The sequence below is a fragment of the Kwoniella bestiolae genome, chromosome 3 (genome assembly GCF_000512585.2).
Source record: "Kwoniella bestiolae CBS 10118 chromosome 3, complete sequence".
Taxonomy (NCBI): domain Eukaryota; kingdom Fungi; phylum Basidiomycota; class Tremellomycetes; order Tremellales; family Cryptococcaceae; genus Kwoniella; species Kwoniella bestiolae.
The window spans coordinates 1,252,540-1,271,887 of record NC_089243.1 but is presented as its reverse complement, the minus strand read 5'-3'; the positions used below and the strand labels follow the sequence as shown (position 1 = coordinate 1,271,887).

The following is a 19,348-nucleotide window of genomic DNA, read 5'->3' as shown; positions in this document are numbered from 1 at the left end:
TTTGAACAATTTGTTAAGTAAATTACAAGTCATGTCATGCATAATAAACGACATGTCAATCATATGATATACGCGTACAAGAAAATAGTCCTCGCCTTATATAGCAAGCATCCGTTACAGTCTCATCCACCCACCCAACTCAAAAGTCCTCGCCTAGCAAGCATTCATCGCACTCACGGTCTAACACAAACCATCGTCTGTCCATTGACCCTAACTTCCTCCCTATCTTCACCCTCACCTTCAAACACACTAAACCTCGGAACTTCCACCCACCCATCCTCACCTATCGAAAGCGCTACCAACTTGCACTTCATAATCCTCTCCTCGCCAGGTTTGAGTGCTGGAGATAATAGGATATTCCGATTACCCAGCCATACGAAATTATCTTTGGTCTCTCCCACGACGTTCACGGAGGTTGCAGAGGAGGTAGGATGGGTATTGAGGATGGTGAGGGTAATATCGAATGGTTGGTGGATCCTGACTGAGGGCGGGGCTGGGAGATGCAGCGTGGGGATGAGGTATGATTCTCGTGGTGATTCTATGAAGAGGGCGGGGAGGGGGTGGACGGTCGTTATGGCTGATTTGGATGGGTCACTGTTCATAACAACAGACTCGGCATTGTCAGTACTGCTCCAATTACTTGTTGATGATGCTCACCTCTTCCATGTGAATACCAAATTTGCAGGTGCTTTGGTAGGATCTCCAGCTGTCCCACCTCTCAGACCAGGAGAAAGGGCGAACTTGGCAGATAACGCATAACTTGTACTTTGGTCCCAGTCTGATCGGAGTAACCATGTCAGCTTACGCTAAGGGGGGCTTTGCATCTGGACGCAATGCTCACCTTGAGGCAACGACTCATCACCCTCCAGATCCAAAGAGCTCGAAACCAACTTCACATCCCTCTCTTCCTCATCACTATTATCCAGCAACTGGATCTTTTCAACCCTCACTCCCCTAGGTCCAGGCACTTCAACCAATATGCCCACAATAGCATGAGCCCCCTCAGAGCCTTCCAACCTCTGAGAATAGTTCACTGCCATCTTCACTTCGAAAGGCCTCAGAACAGGTATGACTGCTGTTCGTGTGATTTCCTCGGTCCGCTGGTCATCTGGTGTTGGGGAGAGTGTCTTTGGAGGTGGGAGTTTGACGGTAGATTGGAGAGAGAAATCTATGATCTTGGTACCTTCCATCGGGGCACGCAGAGTTATGGTCTTCGAGGTAGAAGCCGAGGGAGATAGAGAACCTAGTGAAACATCCTTCAATAGCGTGGGCGAAAGTTGATCGTCGATGGTGATTGTCGAGCCTGTATGATGATATTGAATTCAGCTCCTCGGTTGCCAAAAAAATCACTTACCTTCATCCTCATCTCCCTCGCCTGGTTGCAAGAAGACGGACAATACCACGTCCATCTCCCGATCATCCTGATTAGTCGCTTTGATCGTGACTGCCACATCCTCTCCCACAAAAGCAGAGGGGACATGTATGATTTCCACATCAAGATCGTGAGGTTGATGTACAAAGCTGAAGGTATGCATTAGCCCCATTCGCATTGCGTTATGAGAGGAGCAGAGGGACTCACTCAACAGAAGGAGACAGAGCTTGGACTGGTACTATCCCTCTTTTAGGTGTGATCCATTCAACCAGCTCACCTGGGCTGAGGAGCACATCCAGGTTCCACGAACCCTGCTGCAGACCAAGTTTGAGACCAGATATCTGGTTGACATGTATCAGCTGTCACTGCAAAGAGTTTTTCGAATGGCCGACTCACTCGAACTTCGCCTTCGACGTCTCCTGTTATTTCACCGTTTATTACCAAAAAGTGGTTTGGCGGCCATTTCAAAGATGCCTTGCTTTCTTCTCCATGGTTTACTTTGACAAATTCTGTCTCCACAGGGGTATGATCGGAGGCATTTATAATTGTATCCTCACGGTCATCTGACCAAGATATCTTGAGAGAAGAGAACTGAATATCTCCTATGTCCACCTTCTCCGGACAGCGCAGTACCACCTGATATGGGACGGATCTGGATACTGCTGATTCGGAGTGCCAGAATCCCGCTTGAGCTTCCACTATTTGCCACTGTCAGATGCTAGCCTCAATCATGTGGACGATGAGCTCACATAGACTGCTTTGACCTTCAAGATCCACTACAGTAGGTTCCGAGCTGGACGGTGCAGTCGTCTACAATTCGTGGCGATCAGCACGAGTACTGAGACCACGAAAGCGAAAAAAGACATACCTTCAATAGCGACAACAAATCCTCCTGCAGTGCCGCCCTTTCTTCACCTTCAACACCACTGTCTATGAGGGCCGTCAGCTCGAGGTGAATGTCGGTTGGGGAAGAGCGTACCAGGACTCATCATATCTACCAACAATCTAGCTGCACTCTCCACATTCCCAGTCTGCTGAGCACATTCGTACCACAGTTTACGTATCTGTATGACTATAGGTGACCATCCTTCTCTCTTGAATCCTTGGGAGATCCGATCGAAAAAGCTATACCCGATCAAGGGAGATGTCAGCTGACAATATGCTCTAAGAGCATGGGGGAGCCTCGGCTCACCGTAAAGCCATGTCATACTGGGCGGATTGACAGTACACTTCTGCTATTCTGAAAGCCACGAAGAGAGCCATCCGATTTTGAGCGTGATCCTGCTCTTTCAGCAGAGAATAAGCTTTGGTGAAGAGCTGTACCAGTCATGAGCGGTCAGCGATAGAATCAACGGTAAAGGTTTTAAGTGAAAGTAGCGGACATACTTCGATTACCAGCGCAGCATGATCGACCTTTTTCTCATTAGCGAATCCTGGAGCTGTGGACACATGACCCGAAGTCGATCCAGCTTCTGAGCTCAATGCATCGTTCTGCTCGATAATGCGATCAGCTGTCGTTCCAATTCATGTTCCCAATCCAGCTCACTTCAGCGGCTAGAGCCTCCTGGTACCTCACTTGTCTCTGTATTGAGCAAGTTGCCGCGGTGTAGTAGTAGAACGCGGGTTGCTGTAGTACCTGTAGGGGATTACCAGAAGATATAGGTGTAGTATAGTAATCTGGCGGAGGGGGAGCAGCAGCAGCTACAGCCGTTGGGAAAGTTGGAGGAGCTAGAGAAGCAATTCGCATTCCTGATTGTTGTGCCATCTCGAGGAGCTCAGCGAATATGCGATATCTGACGGAACGATCAGCTACATCTAGAGATCCTGTACAAGACACAGCTTACTGTCTCGCAATCCAGCTCCAGAACTCGAAAGTCTCTTCACCTATTCCCCATCCACGAGAGAGATCACCAAATCGCTTTAGGTGGACAAAGAATGGATTCAATACTCGCGGACCTTGATCATCGTACAGCAGCAGCTTGCATATCTTCAAGGACGGCGGATTGTCAGCTTGCATTGCTCACCCTTTCCATGTGACTCAAAACAGCTTACCCTGACAGCAACGCAATCCGCTAAGACTTTGGCCTCTGCCCATCTCTTCGTCCTAGGCGGTAATGTAGTAGTCGAAGAGAACATCCTCGCCAACTCATTCCAACAATCTTCGTAATGTCTATGATCCACATACAATTAGTCAGCTGCAATATGGGGTTAGAAATATTAACAGACATACCTTCTAGCAGCATCGAAATCGCCTTTAACCTCAGCGAACCACCCAGCTTTCCAATCGTATCTCACAGCCCATCCCTGCGGTCCCAGAGCTCTCGGTCCCTGACCCTGCGCTTGGGGAGAAGTGGGCGAAAGAATATTCTGGCTGACTGGCACTCTTGATCTCTTCCTTCGTACCCTTTTCCCGTGATTTGAGTAATATTCCATCGCAGAGTCGTATAAGGCATCTTGCAGTGACTGAACGAAATCTGGTAATTGGTCTGCTGGGACTGGTGTGAGGACGAAAAGGGACGCTTTGGCTGATAATGCTGAGGCCCTTCTCAAGTAAGATAATCTGGGGTCCAGTGCTGGCGAATCTGCTCGCGAGTAGAGTACATCAGCTTGATTCCAGAAGGTTGATATATATACAGCTTACCTAAAGTAGCGGCACTGGCCATGAGTACAACCGTCAACTTTATCCCTCTTTCGCCCAGCCTTCTCCTCCTATCTCCAATCTCCCTGATCAGCTGGTCATCCTGATCTTTCTCCATGGCTTTGTTGGCGGCTTCCTTGGCTGAATTAACCTCTGGATCGTCACTCGGAGGTACAGGCTTAGATTCGTACAATCTCAAGAATAGCACGAATACTGATGGTACTAGTTCAGCATGTTTCCGTACCCATACGGGCGCTATCAGCCCATCAGGATATAATGGGGAACTAGGTATCAAGGGAGAAAAGGGTGAGTGAGGGCTGGTAGGTAGATCTGCGATTGATTGAGAAGTCGAGGATGAGGATGGGCTGATTTTACGCATGGGTAGACGGACTCCCTATGGAAGTATCAGCCTAATGGAGGATCACTCTGACAGCGAAGCTGAGATGCGACGAGCGAGGAGCGTTATGCTCACCTTGTCCACCAAGACAATCCTAAAATCACGTCTACCTTCCTGCCCTAACCAAACCTTCCCCTTCCCTCCCATAGGCGTCAGCGCACCTCTAAGATTGTACACCAGCTCCTCAAACTCTTTATCCCTCTCATCCAATTCCTCATCCTTCAGTATTTCTTCTTTGTCATCGTTGTCCTTCTGATCCGCATCACCAGCGCCGTCCAAGGGAGAAGGTAAACTATCGTTCCGAGGTATAGGAGACGTTATAGGCGTAGTGAGAGCTGCATTACCCGCTGTACTGGGTTCTAACAAGCTTGAAGCTCCACCTGAGGGTCGCCTATTGCTTGTTGTAGATGCTGATGATATACTTCTTCCCCTTGATGCTGGGTTTAGTCCAGCTACGAACATCAAGGGTTGGGGGTGGGCTAGGAACTAGGAAGTGGAAAAGGGATCAGCTAAGGCATACTTCGATTATTTTGCAATAGCTCACCTCATGGGGATAGGAATTCATCTTGACTCGTTTAGAGTTCTCCTTGCTGGGCGAGAGAGACTGTATGTATTATATATTATGTTGGAAAGACAAGATAGATGAAGGAATGACCTGTTGATGTGGATGTGATGATGTTAGTGACGCGTTGACCTCCACTCTGGACGTCCACCCCTTTCTACATACTAGAGTACAAGAGCATCTGCAATGCGGTTTTTGTGATATGTGTATATATGCATATGCTTACGGCTGCTACTCACTCTACAGCATGGAATACAGAAATATGTCTAATGAGATATCGAAACAATATGTGATAAGTCATGAAGTAGTATTGTCGTCCCTTTCTAGAAATGTCTCACCTTCTTACTCTTCTTTCCCAACTCTACAGGCCCACCTGAATCTTCGATACCACTTGTATTATGATCATCCACCTTTCGCTCCCCCTTTTCATCCCAGTAGGCCTTGGCTTCAGGCAGGATCGTAACATCTGCTCTGAAACTGACATCCTTTTGATTGATGAGATCGCATGTTTGCATAAAATCTAACACCTCGTCTTCGAAGTTTCCGATGTCTTTCGGTTTAACCCTATTCAATGACAGCGATAAGCTCACCGTGCTGATACAGGCTGTCGAATGTACTGACCATATAGCTGACGATACGGGTTTATCTGACCTCTTAACTAGGTAAATGATATCCTTCTTTCCGTTGGGGAGATTCCCTATTTGCTTTTTCCTTCAATCACATACCAATCAGCATTGAAATGTATGTCTGAAACTTTTGATGATGATGTATCCGCTCACCCGATGATATGAGACTGATCTTTTTCCACTTGATCTTCAGTGTTTGTTCTCGGTCTTTTCGAGCCTTCGCCAGTACATTGGTGATCAACGATAGCAGTACGGGTTCGCTTGAGATTGGCTTTGTCCGATATTGAAGTAGGCGATTGTCTCTTCGCCTTCAACGAGGTAGTCGATCGACCAGCAGGCTTGATGACCATGGGTGGCGGCATTGGTTTCGACTTATAAGTGGAGGAAGGTGAAGGTACATCAGGAGAGGGGGGGCTAAAGGAAGAGCCAAGAGAATTGCACCCTCTTCGAGACACTGGCGAGAGCGAATTGAGATCATCTTCGTCCGTCAGAGTAAGATCGATAATTTGAGTCATACTGGTTTCTTTCTTGGAGGAGGATGATGCTTGGGATCTGAATTGAACTCTCGAAGAGGTCGAAGGGGTGGTAATGCAAGGTGTAGATCGGGAAAGAGATACTTGGCTTTGCGATCGACTCGTTCCAGGCTGATTATGGGGTTTATCACTCGAAAAGAAAGGGTACGCGAGCGCCTCAAGCTCTTTATTAGGTACTTTACGTTTCTCTCCATCGTGAGCTCTCTCCTTCCCTTTCTTTGTCTCCTCAGCGACGCTTTGTAATTGGTTGCTGACTCTTTGGATTACTTCTTCGACGGTCTTCTCGATGTGACTTTTGAGCTTGTTCTTTCGTTCTTCCTCTTGAGACTTAATCTTCTCTAAATTTTTTCCCAGTTCTTCGAGCTTGGAGTTAGTATTTTCTGTCAGTGTGTTGAGTCGAGTGGTCAGAGAACTGAATAAGTCTGTTTGTGACTTGATGATATCTTGGATCACTACGAGGGTGTCATACAGACTTGAATCGGTTTCGACAGGTTCAGTATCAGTGGTGTTGATGGGTGTTTCATTGGTGGTCGATTTGGTGGGATCAGTAGCGTGGGTAGTATCGGGTGGATCTGGGGCTGAGGAGCTTGAAGAGGTGTTCTTTGGGTTAGAAGGCGGAGGAGTGGACCAGAGGTCGTCGAGACCGTCGAGGGGGTCTGTATTCATGATGAGGTGTTATGTCCTGATATTCGGGACAGGGTCGTCAATAAAAAAAGGTTAGTGTGAGAATGAAGGAGATGAGTTTGTGAATTGAGCTGGCGCGTGAGGTATTTGGTGAGGGAGGAGATATATATGTGTAGTCGTCAGATATAGAGCTAAGAAGGAAGAGAGAGGGGAGAATAGGAAGACAGCCGCGTGCACCTTGCGACCGTGCGACGCGGATACCTTATTTAAGCACCCCATTTAAGCGCATTTTATCATTTCACGCACAAAACTGTTCGATGCTTTCGTTCTCCCCTTCTTGCTTTCCTCCTTCTCCATCCATCTCTCAGTGCAAACCTCGAAGCATATCGACACAAACAGTGCCCCATCACCAATCCTTCAGCGACGTATCGCCCCATATCATCAACGCCTAGCAACATAGGCAAATCGCCGTAAAGACGAGAAGCCTATATCATATCGTGAGTTATCGAGTCTCTTTGCTTCATGGTCTTCCATCTTCTTCTTCTCTCATATCTCACACGACCCACCACGACGAAATGATTATCCCAATCAAACTATATATAATCTGTCAATCCACGGAATAGACGCTTCTCTTTCTATAACAGAAACAGTCGACAGCCTCTGCCGATAACGTTTGACCCTTATGATCGTCATTATCTTCACCCTTCTATCTTTCTGCTCTTCTTGACGGGGCATAATTGCTATTGCTGATTGAAATCTCCTTTGGGACAACATAGAAGTGTCCTCATATTTTCAAATCACTGGACAGATCGGTATTAGTAAGACAAGATGAATCAACCGAACAGGATAGATTCGTGGTTGTTGCAGGATGATGAGAAACCGTGAGTGCTGCTTTTACATCTCTCACGCTCAGAATGGGACTCTTCAGCTGTATATTGACAGCTGGTAATCTGGAGCTGATTCCGAATCTGATCTACTGTGCAGATTGACCATCACTGAGGACCCAAAGATCCCAAATGCCGCTACCATCTTATTGAGGAAGCAGGATCATACGTTGGGTAACATGATCAGAGCGTGAGTTGCCTTCGTCTACCCTTCTAATATCTTCGCCTCCTTGTCACATCTCCCTGAGATACAATCACGGTTTCATCCCCTTTGCCCCAACAATCCGATCGAAGAAGGGAATAGCCATTAACGTCAATATTCTTATACCCGTAGTCAACTCCTACTCGACCCCACAGTCCTTTTCGCAGGGTACAAAGTTCCCCACCCCCTCGAAAACGACATTATAATCAAAATCCAAACAGACGAGCGCTCCAATCCCGCCGACGCCTTGAAGAGAGCATGTCACCTGCTGATCAGACAGACGGTCAATATAAAATCGCAGTTCACAGACCAGGCGAAGAATATCGAGATGGGTATGGGTCCCGATCAGTCATTAGCCACTGCTCAAAATAACGGGTATGATCCATATGCGGATAGACAGGGCGGTGGGACGGTCGTTGGTGGTCAGGTTAGGGATACGATTGCTGGCGGGGCGGATGTGTATGATTTCTAGGGATGTTGTCATCGATGTTGGATCAAAGTGGACAAACAGAGAAAAGATTATCAATATTATCGATTCACGAAGTTATTTGTTGTATCGCATGAAAATATGCATTATATAGATATGTAATAAGACGAAATTAACACAAAACCAACTGTCCCTTGACCTATGTCCGATATTGCGTTATACAAAAGCTAACAACCTCTTATCCTGACACAATCTAGCGGCAATTACCAACCCAGTGGACAGAGATAACATCGACCCAGCCAATATGACCGCATGTGGAAATCGAGCGAGTTGGTCCTCCTTCGATCCTGACCCCAAAAGAGCACCTCCAGCAGGAGGTCCGACAATCTGCGCGAGAGCAGTGAAGACTATCTCAACAACTCGCCATTAGCCGTTGAGAGTTCCTTGATATCATGTTGTAATGATGGGAAATGTGGGTTGGAAAATGAAGATAAACAACTCACACATGTTCATCCCCACATATGTACCAGCAAACCTCATATCCTTACACAACCTCGTAACGCAAGGTGCCTGTAGACTTACGAAGGTCGCACTGGTCATTCCGAAGAGAACACTGATGATGATGGTTGAAGCGATGGTCTTGGAAATCAGTAATAGCCAGAGCAGATACGTCATGATGATGTTGGAAAGTATGGTAATGTTGTATGGACCTATACGATCGGCTATGACTGACATTGTATTGAGAGCTCAGTATATCCTCCATCGATAGGTGTGAACAGGTGTTGTGAGACGTTTGAAGATATATTCAATGTGTATAAGTGGAGACTCACATCCTGAAGGTACGCGGAACAAGGTAGATCCAACCATGACGAATATCCTGGTGATATCCCAAGATCACTGATATCAGCTCAAACTTTCAATACAAACAAGGTCAATGTCCAGCTCACAAGAAATAAGGCCCAATATCATCCCATCCCCTCAAATGTCCATACGTACCAATAAAAACATTAAAAAAGAAGAACCCAAATACCCAGGTCTAATCCCACATAAACATTCCATATAAGCATCCTCAACTTTCTAAGGCGAATTAATCCGGCAAGAACAAGGAAGAAAGCGACTCACAAATCCAGCAAAAGCGAACAAACAATAGGGCAAACTCCTAAACGCCTGAAAATGGAAGAATGGTCCAGGTGGTTTCGGGGGTAATCTAGTTTTTAGCAGGAAGAAGGCAGATATACCGATCAATAGGCAAATTAGGGCTATGAGCCGCATCGACCATCCGAAACCGACTGAACATCCATCAAGTTATCAATGCTATGCCCGTCGTAACAAACGTGAGGCTGAAATTAGTTTTAAGAGAGGAAAAGAAAGATGTTTAAAGCTTACTTCGTTGGGGGGCGTTCGCCCAAATCAATGGCCATACGATCGCTCCTATCGATGCGCCCGTGGCTAATACGTCCAACCAATCAACGTAATATTCACTCGAGAGTCTGGATGTTACAGTACTTACATATAGTACCACTGCAGTTACAATGTACATTAGCTGATTGAACCAAAAGGGACAACGCTTGAAGACGTACAATGCCAATCCCCTTCGTTTGGAGAACCAATGTCCCACCACACCCAAAGAGGCTATGAGCCTGTACATCTGAATCAGCCCAACTTCTGTCAATTTACGAAGGACTGGATAGGGATGGTGAGCCATGCCACGTACATGAAATTCATTCCTACAGGTATCAACGTGGAATGACACAGGAATATTTGATAGTACTTCGTACTCAGACTCAAAAGACAATATCCCAAAGTCAAGAGGAATGTGCCGCATGCCATGAGATACCGATGGCCGTGTAGGTCGAATAACGAGCCGGTGAGGATGGAGAGACCGAAGGTCACGAATGCTTGGATGCTTGACTTAGGACATCAGCATGTACGTTAACTTCGTTAACCGAGTCGAATGGATGGGACGCTCACCCTCCTATCCAGGCTACTTGACTCCTGTTATCTATAGGCATAAGTCGTGTCTTCGCAAAATCGCATGTACCATACGCCCAGAGCAAGACTCACTGTGTATATTCTGATAGATAATTGTTTTTATACCATGTCTGAAAAGCACCAGCAGACGGTGCTAGACCTGTTTACCCATTTCTCAGCATAAATCACATTTATGGTCGAGGAGAGAAGTCAGAAAAAAGCTTACCATATCCGCAGAACATCCCTAAAATCCCACCAAGGACGCATAACCAAGCCTTGTTACCAATCTCTCTTCAGCACTACTTCCCTTTCAGCACATAGTGACAAAAGAACTCACCCTCGTTCCGCCGTCTGGAAACACGACTTCTTCCTCTTGTGGAACATCTACGACCTCTCCTTCCCCTTCCAGACCTTTCTCGTCAACAACTGTACTGACATCTGTCATCCTTTCGGTATTCCCGATAATGATCTCTGGTGTTATCGCTGTAGAAAGCACATTTTCACCCAATTGACCTAGTGGCTGATCAGGCGGGAGTTGCGTGTCGGAAGGTGATTTCCGGTTCATCTTCTACTTTGCCTTTCCATCATCGCCTGTCAATCATATATCTACAGCTCTCTTGTGGGATTTGTGAACGAGACAAACACTTCTGTCATAGCACTCTTCCATCTGCTGACGAAAAGTTGTTACAACACTCTGACGTCCCGGACCGAATGATCTCGGAAGAGCGAGCGATGCGATCGGATTTGACCGTTGATTGATTTTACCGACGCTTAACTCAAGCTGAGGGGTTGTCATAGGCAAAAAAGGTGGGGGAGTATATAAGGATAGAGAGTGCGGGTAAGAGGGGAGGAATGTGGAGGTAGATCACTCACTTGGTGGGTGTGAGAAGTGGTCGTCATCTCGACATTGGCCTTACCTGTCAAGATGTTACTCTTAAGGTGACAACCCACCATACCTTCTCATACCAGCTTATCTTAGGATCACAGCCTCATCTGAATCAGAGACCCGACGACACGCTGCGATTCCTGTTCTCGTTGACACTAGTACTGGTACTCGCCATTCCACCTTTCAAACATCTGTTCAGTATGGCTTGGAGATCAGGCGGGAGGAGCAATGCCGAGGTGAGTGAGTTCGACTTCTGTATACCAAGATTTCTCCTGGCCATAAACCCCTCTAGAATATTGAGAGCGCCGTGATACCAAGTTACTGATGTCATTGCTGCGTGACTCGTTTAGCTCATCGACAATATGGTGAAGAACGGGTTGATAATTTCCCCCCAAATCGCCGAGGTAAGCTAAGCTGCATATTCCCAATCAATTCTTTTACTTTTTCATCCGTAGACCTGTTCAACGTCCGGCTCGTCACGACAAATATTCCATAATGGAGCTGATAATCCCCACTTGACTTTTCAGGCAATGCGTAAAGTCGATAGGAAAAACTACGTCCCAGATCAAATGTACGCCTACGAAGATTCCCCTCAGTGAGTTGCTTTCCATCCCTATACTCATTGTTGACATACCCATTCCCCAAAACAGCTGAAGCTCGGGCTAAAGCATATATCAATCTTGACAGACGTATAGGCTTCGGAGCCACCATATCCGCACCTCACATGCACGCCCACGCATGCGAGAACCTCCTATCTTTCCTGCCAGTTGCCAACTCCCCTCATACAGGTGCGATCCTAGATGTAGGGAGTGGATCGGGATACCGTACGTTCCCCTCTCTCCAAACATGTCTTCTGCTCATCTCATATACCCCATCATGTCCCGATGAGGGCCTGACCCTGACAGCTGCCACGTAGTCACCGCTGTCCTGCATCACCTAGCACCCCATTCCCTCGTAATAGGCATAGACCACATCCAAGGTCTAGTCGACCAATCCATCTCTAATCTCAAGAAAGATGGTGTACCCCTCGGACCAGGGAAAGATGGCAAGGGAGGGGTAATCATGATTTGCGGAGATGGGAGGAAAGGGTCGCCTGAACATGCCCCCTTCTCAATTATACATGTAGGAGCGGCTGCTCCGGAGATACCTCAACCGCTCATCGACCAGGTACGTCACTAGCTACTTTTGCTGTCAACTCATCGGTGTACGATGGAGGTTTACACAATTCACGTGTTTGACAGCTCGCTAAGCCCGGTAGGATGTTCATACCCGTTGGTCAAGGCTCGCAAGGTATGTCGAATCGAGACTTTTCTATCGGTACTTTGTGAGATAGACTGATGGTTTATTGTAAATCTAGATATTTGGCAGATCGATAAGTCAGATACAGGCGAGGTGACGAAGAAGAAACTATTTGGTGTTATGGTATGTATCCTTACTTTGTCATAAGACCCTTGCTGGACAATCGAAAGCTGATTTCCTGTTTTTCAATAGTATGTCCCTCTTACCGATGCTGACAAACAATGGAAGAGCGAATTGTGATATTGTGATTGTATTTGTGAATGTGATAATGTAAAAAATGGTACCATGAAGACGAATGAACGAGACAACAATTGTAACGATAAAGTATGTAGCCTGTATAATTGAAATTGTGTGTCATATATCCAATGTATTTGTGCATCTCGATGACTATGCTAGCATATAATACAACTGAATGCGTCTGTCTGATTACAATAATTACCATAATCTCCTCTCAGTCTTCAGCTTCGCCCATAGACTTCTCAGCATAGTGTCTTCCCAGTACTCTCTTTGTGAATTGACCGAACGTCTCCCCTTCAGGTCCAATAACATCGTCCACATCGGGTCTACGTAGAAATTGCATCAGCTCTCACTCATTCAAGCGCTTTGAATGCTTGAGCTCGACTCACTGTAAGAAGAAGGCGAACGTCTCCCTCGATACTGGATTCTGACTCTTGGTCGAACCACTAACGAAGTGGGGGGTTGCAGATAGTTTGTTGGAAGTTAACAAGGATAATGCTTCGCCAGTTTGGAAGGCTGTAGAAAGGATATATCGATTAGTCTTCTTGTGGTGAATTGAGTAGAGCGATCGCTGCCTGATTCGGGGTGGAAGCTGTACTCACCCAGACAATCCCGAGGTATCGTAACTTTCACAGCATCTTTACTATTCCTAGGATAGATCCATAGACCCGTTGAATCGTTTGGCGGATCTACAATTTGCGGTTCGGATGTACCTGATGGTTCTGATTGGGAAAGATACATCGCTGAGCCTATGTGAGTACAGTGAAGTCGAGAGATCAGCTTCGTAGGTGATCGAAAATCAATTCGAAAGACAAGTTTCTCACATAGACCAGTAAGCAAGGAGTGATCTAGATGAGTACCGCACAGCGCATCGTTCTGTATATCCTCTTCCTCTTTTGCTGACTGGGCGGAAGGTGGCTGAGGATAATAGTGGAGTAGTCTCGCTTTATTGCATTTCGAGGAGGATATAAGGGAAGCAATGGTGCCAGATGGGTTTGATAGTGCCGGTGAGACTTTGAAGTATGAACATCAAACGGATGTCAGGACTGATACAAGACGAATGAGATCTGAAAGGGAGATCGATGACATACCGAAAGTCTCGCAAGCCGTTGCTAGTGCGATGCCCACGTCGAATATTATTTTACCTAGTCTATAAGTACGATCAGTGGAAATACCATTCGGGCTTGAGGAGGCCCCATAGCTTTGATCAGATCGGAACATACGCTTTGAAAGTCTTCTCAAACTCTTCCAACCCCTCTACTCCTTCCGGCCATACATTTCCCGCATAATATTCCGGATGCTCATCCCGAAGTTGCTCAGATACATTTGGAAAGTCGATAAGTGGATTGGCATAATAAGATCCCTTCTGCGTATCAGGTTTCTACTTTTCCCCTTTCCATATCAGCACATCTCACTTCTTGGTAAAAGCTTAGACTGGCTGGACTCACCCCATTCATTATCTCTTTCCCATGTGACCAACCGAACAAGTATGACGTCTCCGGACTTGAGAATCGCTCTTTCACCTCATCGGGAAGATTGGCCAACCTACAGGCAAGCCGGAAGAGTTTCTCGCGAAGGGCTGGGAAGTCTGGTGGGAGGTCTACGAGATATTTTCGATGATGATTACATCACTTGTGTTAGCGTAGATTATGAACACAGGTAGAATCTCATTGAGGAAAGCACAAACTCACCTTTGATCACTATGATACCCAGACATCCTGAATCGGACCCTAGGGCAGCTATTACTCTCTCATTCAGTACTTCCGACCTTGTCGCTGTGGGCGACAGCAATTCTGACAGAGAGATGGTGACCGGTCCAGGAGATGAGGAAGAACCGAGAGACATGCTGGCTTTGAGCGATCAGTGGTGTACCTTGAGAAAAAGTCAGGTCACTCGAGGATGAATTGGATCAATTGTGAGCTTGATCGACCTCTGTCTTCCCTTGATACCTCGGTCTTCGGACTGAGCACTGAGCAGGAATCCACAGCTGAGTAGAAACTTTGAAAAAGAACAGAAAGAGTAAAAATCCATTGGACAGTACTATGGTGTCAAGGGTGCGGGATCAAATAACAAGGTTTGATACGCGACTGATCTTTGGTACATCTGGATCAGGTAAGATATTTACTGTAAGACAATCGGATGCTCGTAAACTGAAAACGATTCAATCGATTCATCAACCGGTAAGTAGTTGTGAGTACCACCCTTGCACGTAGACAGAACATCATTCCGGACTGACTGATACCTGATCGTTATAGCTCAAGGAACAACCCGGATGACTTGGCTGGCTGAGACTGATAAAGGGGATTGGTATTGACTCATATGGTATACTTCGGTAAGGAATCGTCCAACCATTTTCCAATCTGAGCACATGAGGTGACAGTGGGAATGATACTACTTCATACATCAAAGACACATAATCTAGAGGACGGGTTTCTCAAAGAAGCATATTAGTTCTTAGGCATAGTATAGGTATCAGGCAACAATGATCTTACAGCATCAAGTGCTCGTGAGCCCTGACCGACGGCTACGAACATACGACTGTACTCTCTGAATGGGAAGAGGAGTGAGGTGAGACCGCCTGGGGATCTTGGAGCCCGATTGGATCAGTCTTGAGTCCCTCTGATCCCGTGTATTGCATCTGTCCGACGGGAAGATCAACATAGACATAACGATTCGAGCGGAGCTTCTCCCACAATCGACAAAACGGGAAGCATAAACTTGTTTCAACCATTCAGAATAGAATGTATCGTATTCTAAGCCACCTCATGCTAGTGTACCATCCAGGACTCCACTGATTCAGATAACCCGGAAAATTGTCAGGGTAAGATTGATTCCTGCGATTAGGGAGCGAAAATAAACTATTCTCGTTAGGTTGATGCTTAGCTAACGTGACTCATGATGAGAAGGCGGATATGAGCATGTTAAGCGAGCGAGGTACCCATTTCTGAATGTGTGGTTATCTGGGTTATTCGGTTCGGTGCTCCGTGGTGAGAGACACCCTGCGATCCTGACATTCGTGCGGTTGTATCTTGACGAGATCATGTTTTACACCCACGTGGATGGGATTCATGGCAATTGTTACCCTTTCTCGTCTGTTGGGACGAGAGAGATGCCCAGTGTAGTTGAGCATGAGCCCGCCCATGTATTTAATAACTTATCGTCATCGGATAATGTTTGTCTCAAGTTATCAATTATCGAAACCGATTTGACAATTCGCTTGGCTTGGATTGTTTCGTTATGATCAGCTGTAAACATGTAAATCAAGGTACGACACAGTGCGTGGGGGTACTCGCAAAGTGAATTTTAGTAAGTCGTATTCTGTTTGTTTTTTTTGCTGTTCGATTTCTATCAACTTAGACATATTGGTTCTTTCGTTACATGTATGTAAAGGGGCTTGGACTGTGGGAATTTCTTTCCTTTACGATAAGAGAGAATGAAGAATCATGGCGGTTTTGCATTACAGGATGATTATGTTACATGTTGAGTCATGATTGATCAAGGCTTTTCGTTTTTGCAATGTGGAGTTCAGGATTCGATGCAGGATCAATTTTCTCATGGACCTGATCGACAGTTATCAGCCCGAGCAAGACTCAGCTGAGCTGAAACCACTTCAAACGAGACTACAAGCACTATACCGTACCTCACCAGGGTTGTCATGTTCATGTAAGCAAGAGGACGTTGGAGACGATATATAACCTACGAGAAATCATATCTCAACAAAGTTTCTTCCCTTCCTCCACAATGCACACAAGATCGTCCTCCAGCCTTAGTACAGTACAATAGGAAGGGTGTTTGGCCTTGACCAATTCAAATCTCGTAGCCACAATCAAACACAAACACAATCACAATCAGATACATACACCGAGCCTAGCCTCGATCAAGACTCGTCGGAAATACCTACCTACCATCTTACCCAATCCAGTTGGTCAGTGAATGCAATATTGAATATCTAGGATACACCGGGGACAGAGTCAAAAAGGCGATCCTGTCTTATAACTATATGAGGTTGTCACGTCGGTAGTGTAACCCATACCTATTCAAATAAGGATAACGATTGTCTCGGTACGTTTCTACCCTGACAGCTCCAACTGCCAACCCTTCGGCACATTACAAGGATCACCTACACTATAAAGAGGATCGGAGGAGAAGGTCACCTTTTACCTGTCTATTCCCACTCCCACTGCCTGTACGACAGATCTCTTGACAAGATGTCACCCATAAGAGAGCAAAAGCGGAAATCGTCACCTTCGATAGGTCAGGCGGTCTTCTACCCCAATTCCCTACCACCACCTCTCCGAAGACCCTCGAAGGCTCCTCCCCCATCATCACCTTATCATTCGTCCTCAAGGCCCTCCTCCCCGACTTCCCCATCCCCCATCTTCTGCTCCAACATCTCTACCCCGCCTCGTCAAATCTCCATCTCTAAAAGTGGCGGATCCTCCTCGACCTTTGATAGGTTCGATAACGCTTCTGAATATCCTTTCCCTGCTCCAAACTTGTCTTCGCCCACTAGGAAATTGACTCATCTATTCGATGGTCTATCTTTCACAACACCACAAAACGCCAATGACAGCTATAACCGATTACTCTACAGTGCAGGTTCGGAACCCGATCTGGATATTACCACTCCCCATGCACTTCCTTTATCAGACTTGATCAACGAATCTCTCATCGAAGATAACGATAACGATAACGATGATATCTCAAAGGCACAGCTCTTCTCTTCTCCAGCTTTCATCCCTTCTCAAAACCCCTTTGATTTTCCCAAACCACATTCAAACGTCCACAAAAGCTCGTTCCAATTGAGCTCACCTCCCAAACAATCGTTCAGTCCACAATCGCAAATCCGATTGAACGCTGTGAGACTGCCATCATGGAGTGAAAGGACAGCGACCAACCTCAATCTCAATGTTCAGGTCAGGCATCAAGGTACTTTCGATCCTCCCTCGCCTTTATCAGGTCCAGCAATCTCACCTATCTCCGTCCCATCGCCTATCCCCACTCATACTCCAACAACCACGGACTACCTGTTCCCAACTCAAGGGCAAACCCAAACACAGTTCAACGATGTCTTCTCGTCGAATTACCAGCTCAACGGACCAAGGCCTATGCAGATGAACAACCAACTCTTCACGCCTCCATACCATAGTGACGTGGAACTGCCCACCCCGACCAACAGTCTTCATCTGCATCATCCAGTATTATACCCCTCTGCGCCCGTCTCGCATTGCCCCACACCATCTATCACCCCTCCTCCGGTGGAACTCCCCAAATCAGAGATCGCAGCGCATTATCTGAAAGATAGGAAATTGTGTTCCTCCTTCTCCCGAAGATATATCATCCGGGACGAGCTGGGCTCAGGAGGATTCGGGTTCGTCTGCTCAGCTCTTCAAACGGGGTACAAGAATCAGATGGGCATCGAGGTCGCCGTCAAGTTCATATTCAAAGATAGGATCCAGGAATGCGATTACGCGATGCTGGAGGGTGAACCTGTTGAGAGTTTCGTGTTGAGCCGAGTGAGACATCCGGGGATCATAGGATTCAAAGAGCTGTATGAGGATAACGAGTTCTTCTATCTCGTAAGTTCTCCCTTCTTACCTCGCATACTTCATGTCTGAAATGTACGACTGACTGACTGGGTTGCATGTATGCGAACAGGTCCAAGAGCTCCACGGTGATCCTTGGGAGCCCGGGCATACCCTCGAAGTACCCGATGCATTGCATAACCCTGTTCCAGCCGTTACACCTTCCCTACCAATTTCAGTGCCCACGATCAACCCACCTCAAACTCCCGGTTCGGCCCTTCTATTCTCCCCTGTCCATTCGATCGACTGGTCAAAGTTGAGTCCCATGAACGGCGATAAGAACGGCAGTAGACCCAATATGGCTCGAAGAGCTTCGTATGATCTGTTCGAGTGTGTAGAACACCAGCGATTCACCGAAGATCAATCTCGGAAGATCTTCAGGCAGATCGTAGATGCTGTTGGGTATTTGCATAGAAGGGGGATATACCATAGGGATCTGAAGGATGAGAATATCGTGATTGATCGGAACTTATCTGTGAGCTTATCTTCTCCCTTTCCTCTATCCCGTTGCATAAGGTTGTAAGCTGATATGAGATATCGTGGTCAGGTAAAGATAATTGATTTTGGTTCAGCTGTCATCGAGGATCCCAATAGCCCACCGGTATTATACGACCATTTCCGAGGCACCATGTCGTATGCCTCCGCTGAAGTACTAAATGGGCGACATTACCATGCGGGCCCGGCGGATATCTGGTCATTAGGTATCATACTAGGTATAATCCTCACTGGAGAATCACCTTTCCCCAATACCACCTGGGCCCAGGATGGACGGATCAAGATTAAGCGGCAAATTCCTGGAGGGGCTTTTGATCTGATGACTAGGTGTCTACATACTGATCCGAGAAGACGGGCGAGGATTGAGGAGGTCGAGAGACATCCGTGGTTGAGGGGGATGTTGGCTCATCGGGGGAGTATCTGTTAGGATTGGGTTTCTCGCAGTGATGGAGGGAAGGAAAGGACATTGATGTTTGGCTCATTGGTATGTAAGGCTCGTTCGCATGGAAATGGATTGGTGTTCATTTTGGTATATAAGTCGGTTGATATGAGAATGGAACGTTTGTAGTACATAGTGAATAGCATGTTATCTGTCTTCATCTCATCTTAT

At 46.6% G+C, this 19,348-nt stretch overlaps 7 protein-coding genes across 7 annotated transcripts; 3 read left to right on the top strand and 4 right to left on the bottom strand.

Annotated features, from left to right (window-relative positions):
- Positions 1–173: 173 nt before the first annotated feature.
- I302_105146 (uncharacterized protein) lies at positions 174–4,972 on the bottom strand (the record flags this gene model as incomplete). The annotated part of the gene is made up of 18 exons (XM_065870023.1): positions 174–594; positions 658–778; positions 842–1,303; positions 1,355–1,521; positions 1,580–1,713; positions 1,769–2,070; positions 2,122–2,182; positions 2,241–2,302; positions 2,352–2,497; positions 2,565–2,689; positions 2,759–2,863; positions 2,919–3,165; positions 3,217–3,359; positions 3,425–3,542; positions 3,603–3,954; positions 4,014–4,404; positions 4,483–4,893; positions 4,952–4,972. The coding sequence occupies 18 exons, from the start codon at positions 4,970–4,972 to the stop codon at positions 174–176; spliced, it is 3,789 nt and encodes a 1,262-aa protein (XP_065726095.1).
- Positions 4,973–5,292: 320 nt separating this feature from the next.
- On the bottom strand, positions 5,293–6,794 carry I302_105145 (uncharacterized protein; the record flags this gene model as incomplete). The annotated part of the gene is made up of 3 exons (XM_065870022.1): positions 5,293–5,533; positions 5,591–5,680; positions 5,749–6,794. 3 exons carry the CDS (start codon positions 6,792–6,794, stop codon positions 5,293–5,295), a joined length of 1,377 nt encoding a protein of 458 aa, XP_065726094.1.
- Positions 6,795–7,580: 786 nt separating this feature from the next.
- Positions 7,581–8,310, top strand: I302_105144 (uncharacterized protein; the record flags this gene model as incomplete). The annotated part of the gene is made up of 3 exons (XM_019195013.1): positions 7,581–7,633; positions 7,737–7,826; positions 7,971–8,310. 3 exons carry the CDS (start codon positions 7,581–7,583, stop codon positions 8,308–8,310), a joined length of 483 nt encoding a protein of 160 aa, XP_019042726.1.
- A 171-nt stretch (positions 8,311–8,481) lies between these two features.
- Positions 8,482–10,801, bottom strand: I302_105143 (uncharacterized protein; the record flags this gene model as incomplete). The annotated part of the gene is made up of 13 exons (XM_019195012.1): positions 8,482–8,672; positions 8,769–8,993; positions 9,096–9,142; positions 9,213–9,301; positions 9,388–9,554; positions 9,652–9,714; positions 9,776–9,786; positions 9,846–9,905; positions 9,980–10,171; positions 10,237–10,260; positions 10,330–10,396; positions 10,463–10,511; positions 10,574–10,801. 13 exons carry the CDS (start codon positions 10,799–10,801, stop codon positions 8,482–8,484), a joined length of 1,413 nt encoding a protein of 470 aa, XP_019042725.1.
- Positions 10,802–11,322: 521 nt separating this feature from the next.
- I302_105142 (protein-L-isoaspartate O-methyltransferase) lies at positions 11,323–12,661 on the top strand (the record flags this gene model as incomplete). The annotated part of the gene is made up of 8 exons (XM_019195011.1): positions 11,323–11,358; positions 11,473–11,526; positions 11,650–11,717; positions 11,810–11,946; positions 12,039–12,289; positions 12,364–12,412; positions 12,480–12,544; positions 12,614–12,661. 8 exons carry the CDS (start codon positions 11,323–11,325, stop codon positions 12,659–12,661), a joined length of 708 nt encoding a protein of 235 aa, XP_019042724.1.
- A 211-nt stretch (positions 12,662–12,872) lies between these two features.
- Positions 12,873–14,503, bottom strand: I302_105141 (uncharacterized protein; the record flags this gene model as incomplete). The annotated part of the gene is made up of 8 exons (XM_019195010.1): positions 12,873–12,984; positions 13,048–13,174; positions 13,261–13,407; positions 13,483–13,671; positions 13,750–13,808; positions 13,882–14,039; positions 14,107–14,258; positions 14,350–14,503. 8 exons carry the CDS (start codon positions 14,501–14,503, stop codon positions 12,873–12,875), a joined length of 1,098 nt encoding a protein of 365 aa, XP_019042723.1.
- A 2,363-nt stretch (positions 14,504–16,866) lies between these two features.
- I302_105140 (uncharacterized protein) lies at positions 16,867–19,165 on the top strand (the record flags this gene model as incomplete). Its single annotated transcript, XM_019195009.1, has 3 exons — positions 16,867–18,237; positions 18,317–18,718; positions 18,791–19,165. 3 exons carry the CDS (start codon positions 16,867–16,869, stop codon positions 19,163–19,165), a joined length of 2,148 nt encoding a protein of 715 aa, XP_019042722.1.
- Positions 19,166–19,348: the final 183 nt, after the last annotated feature.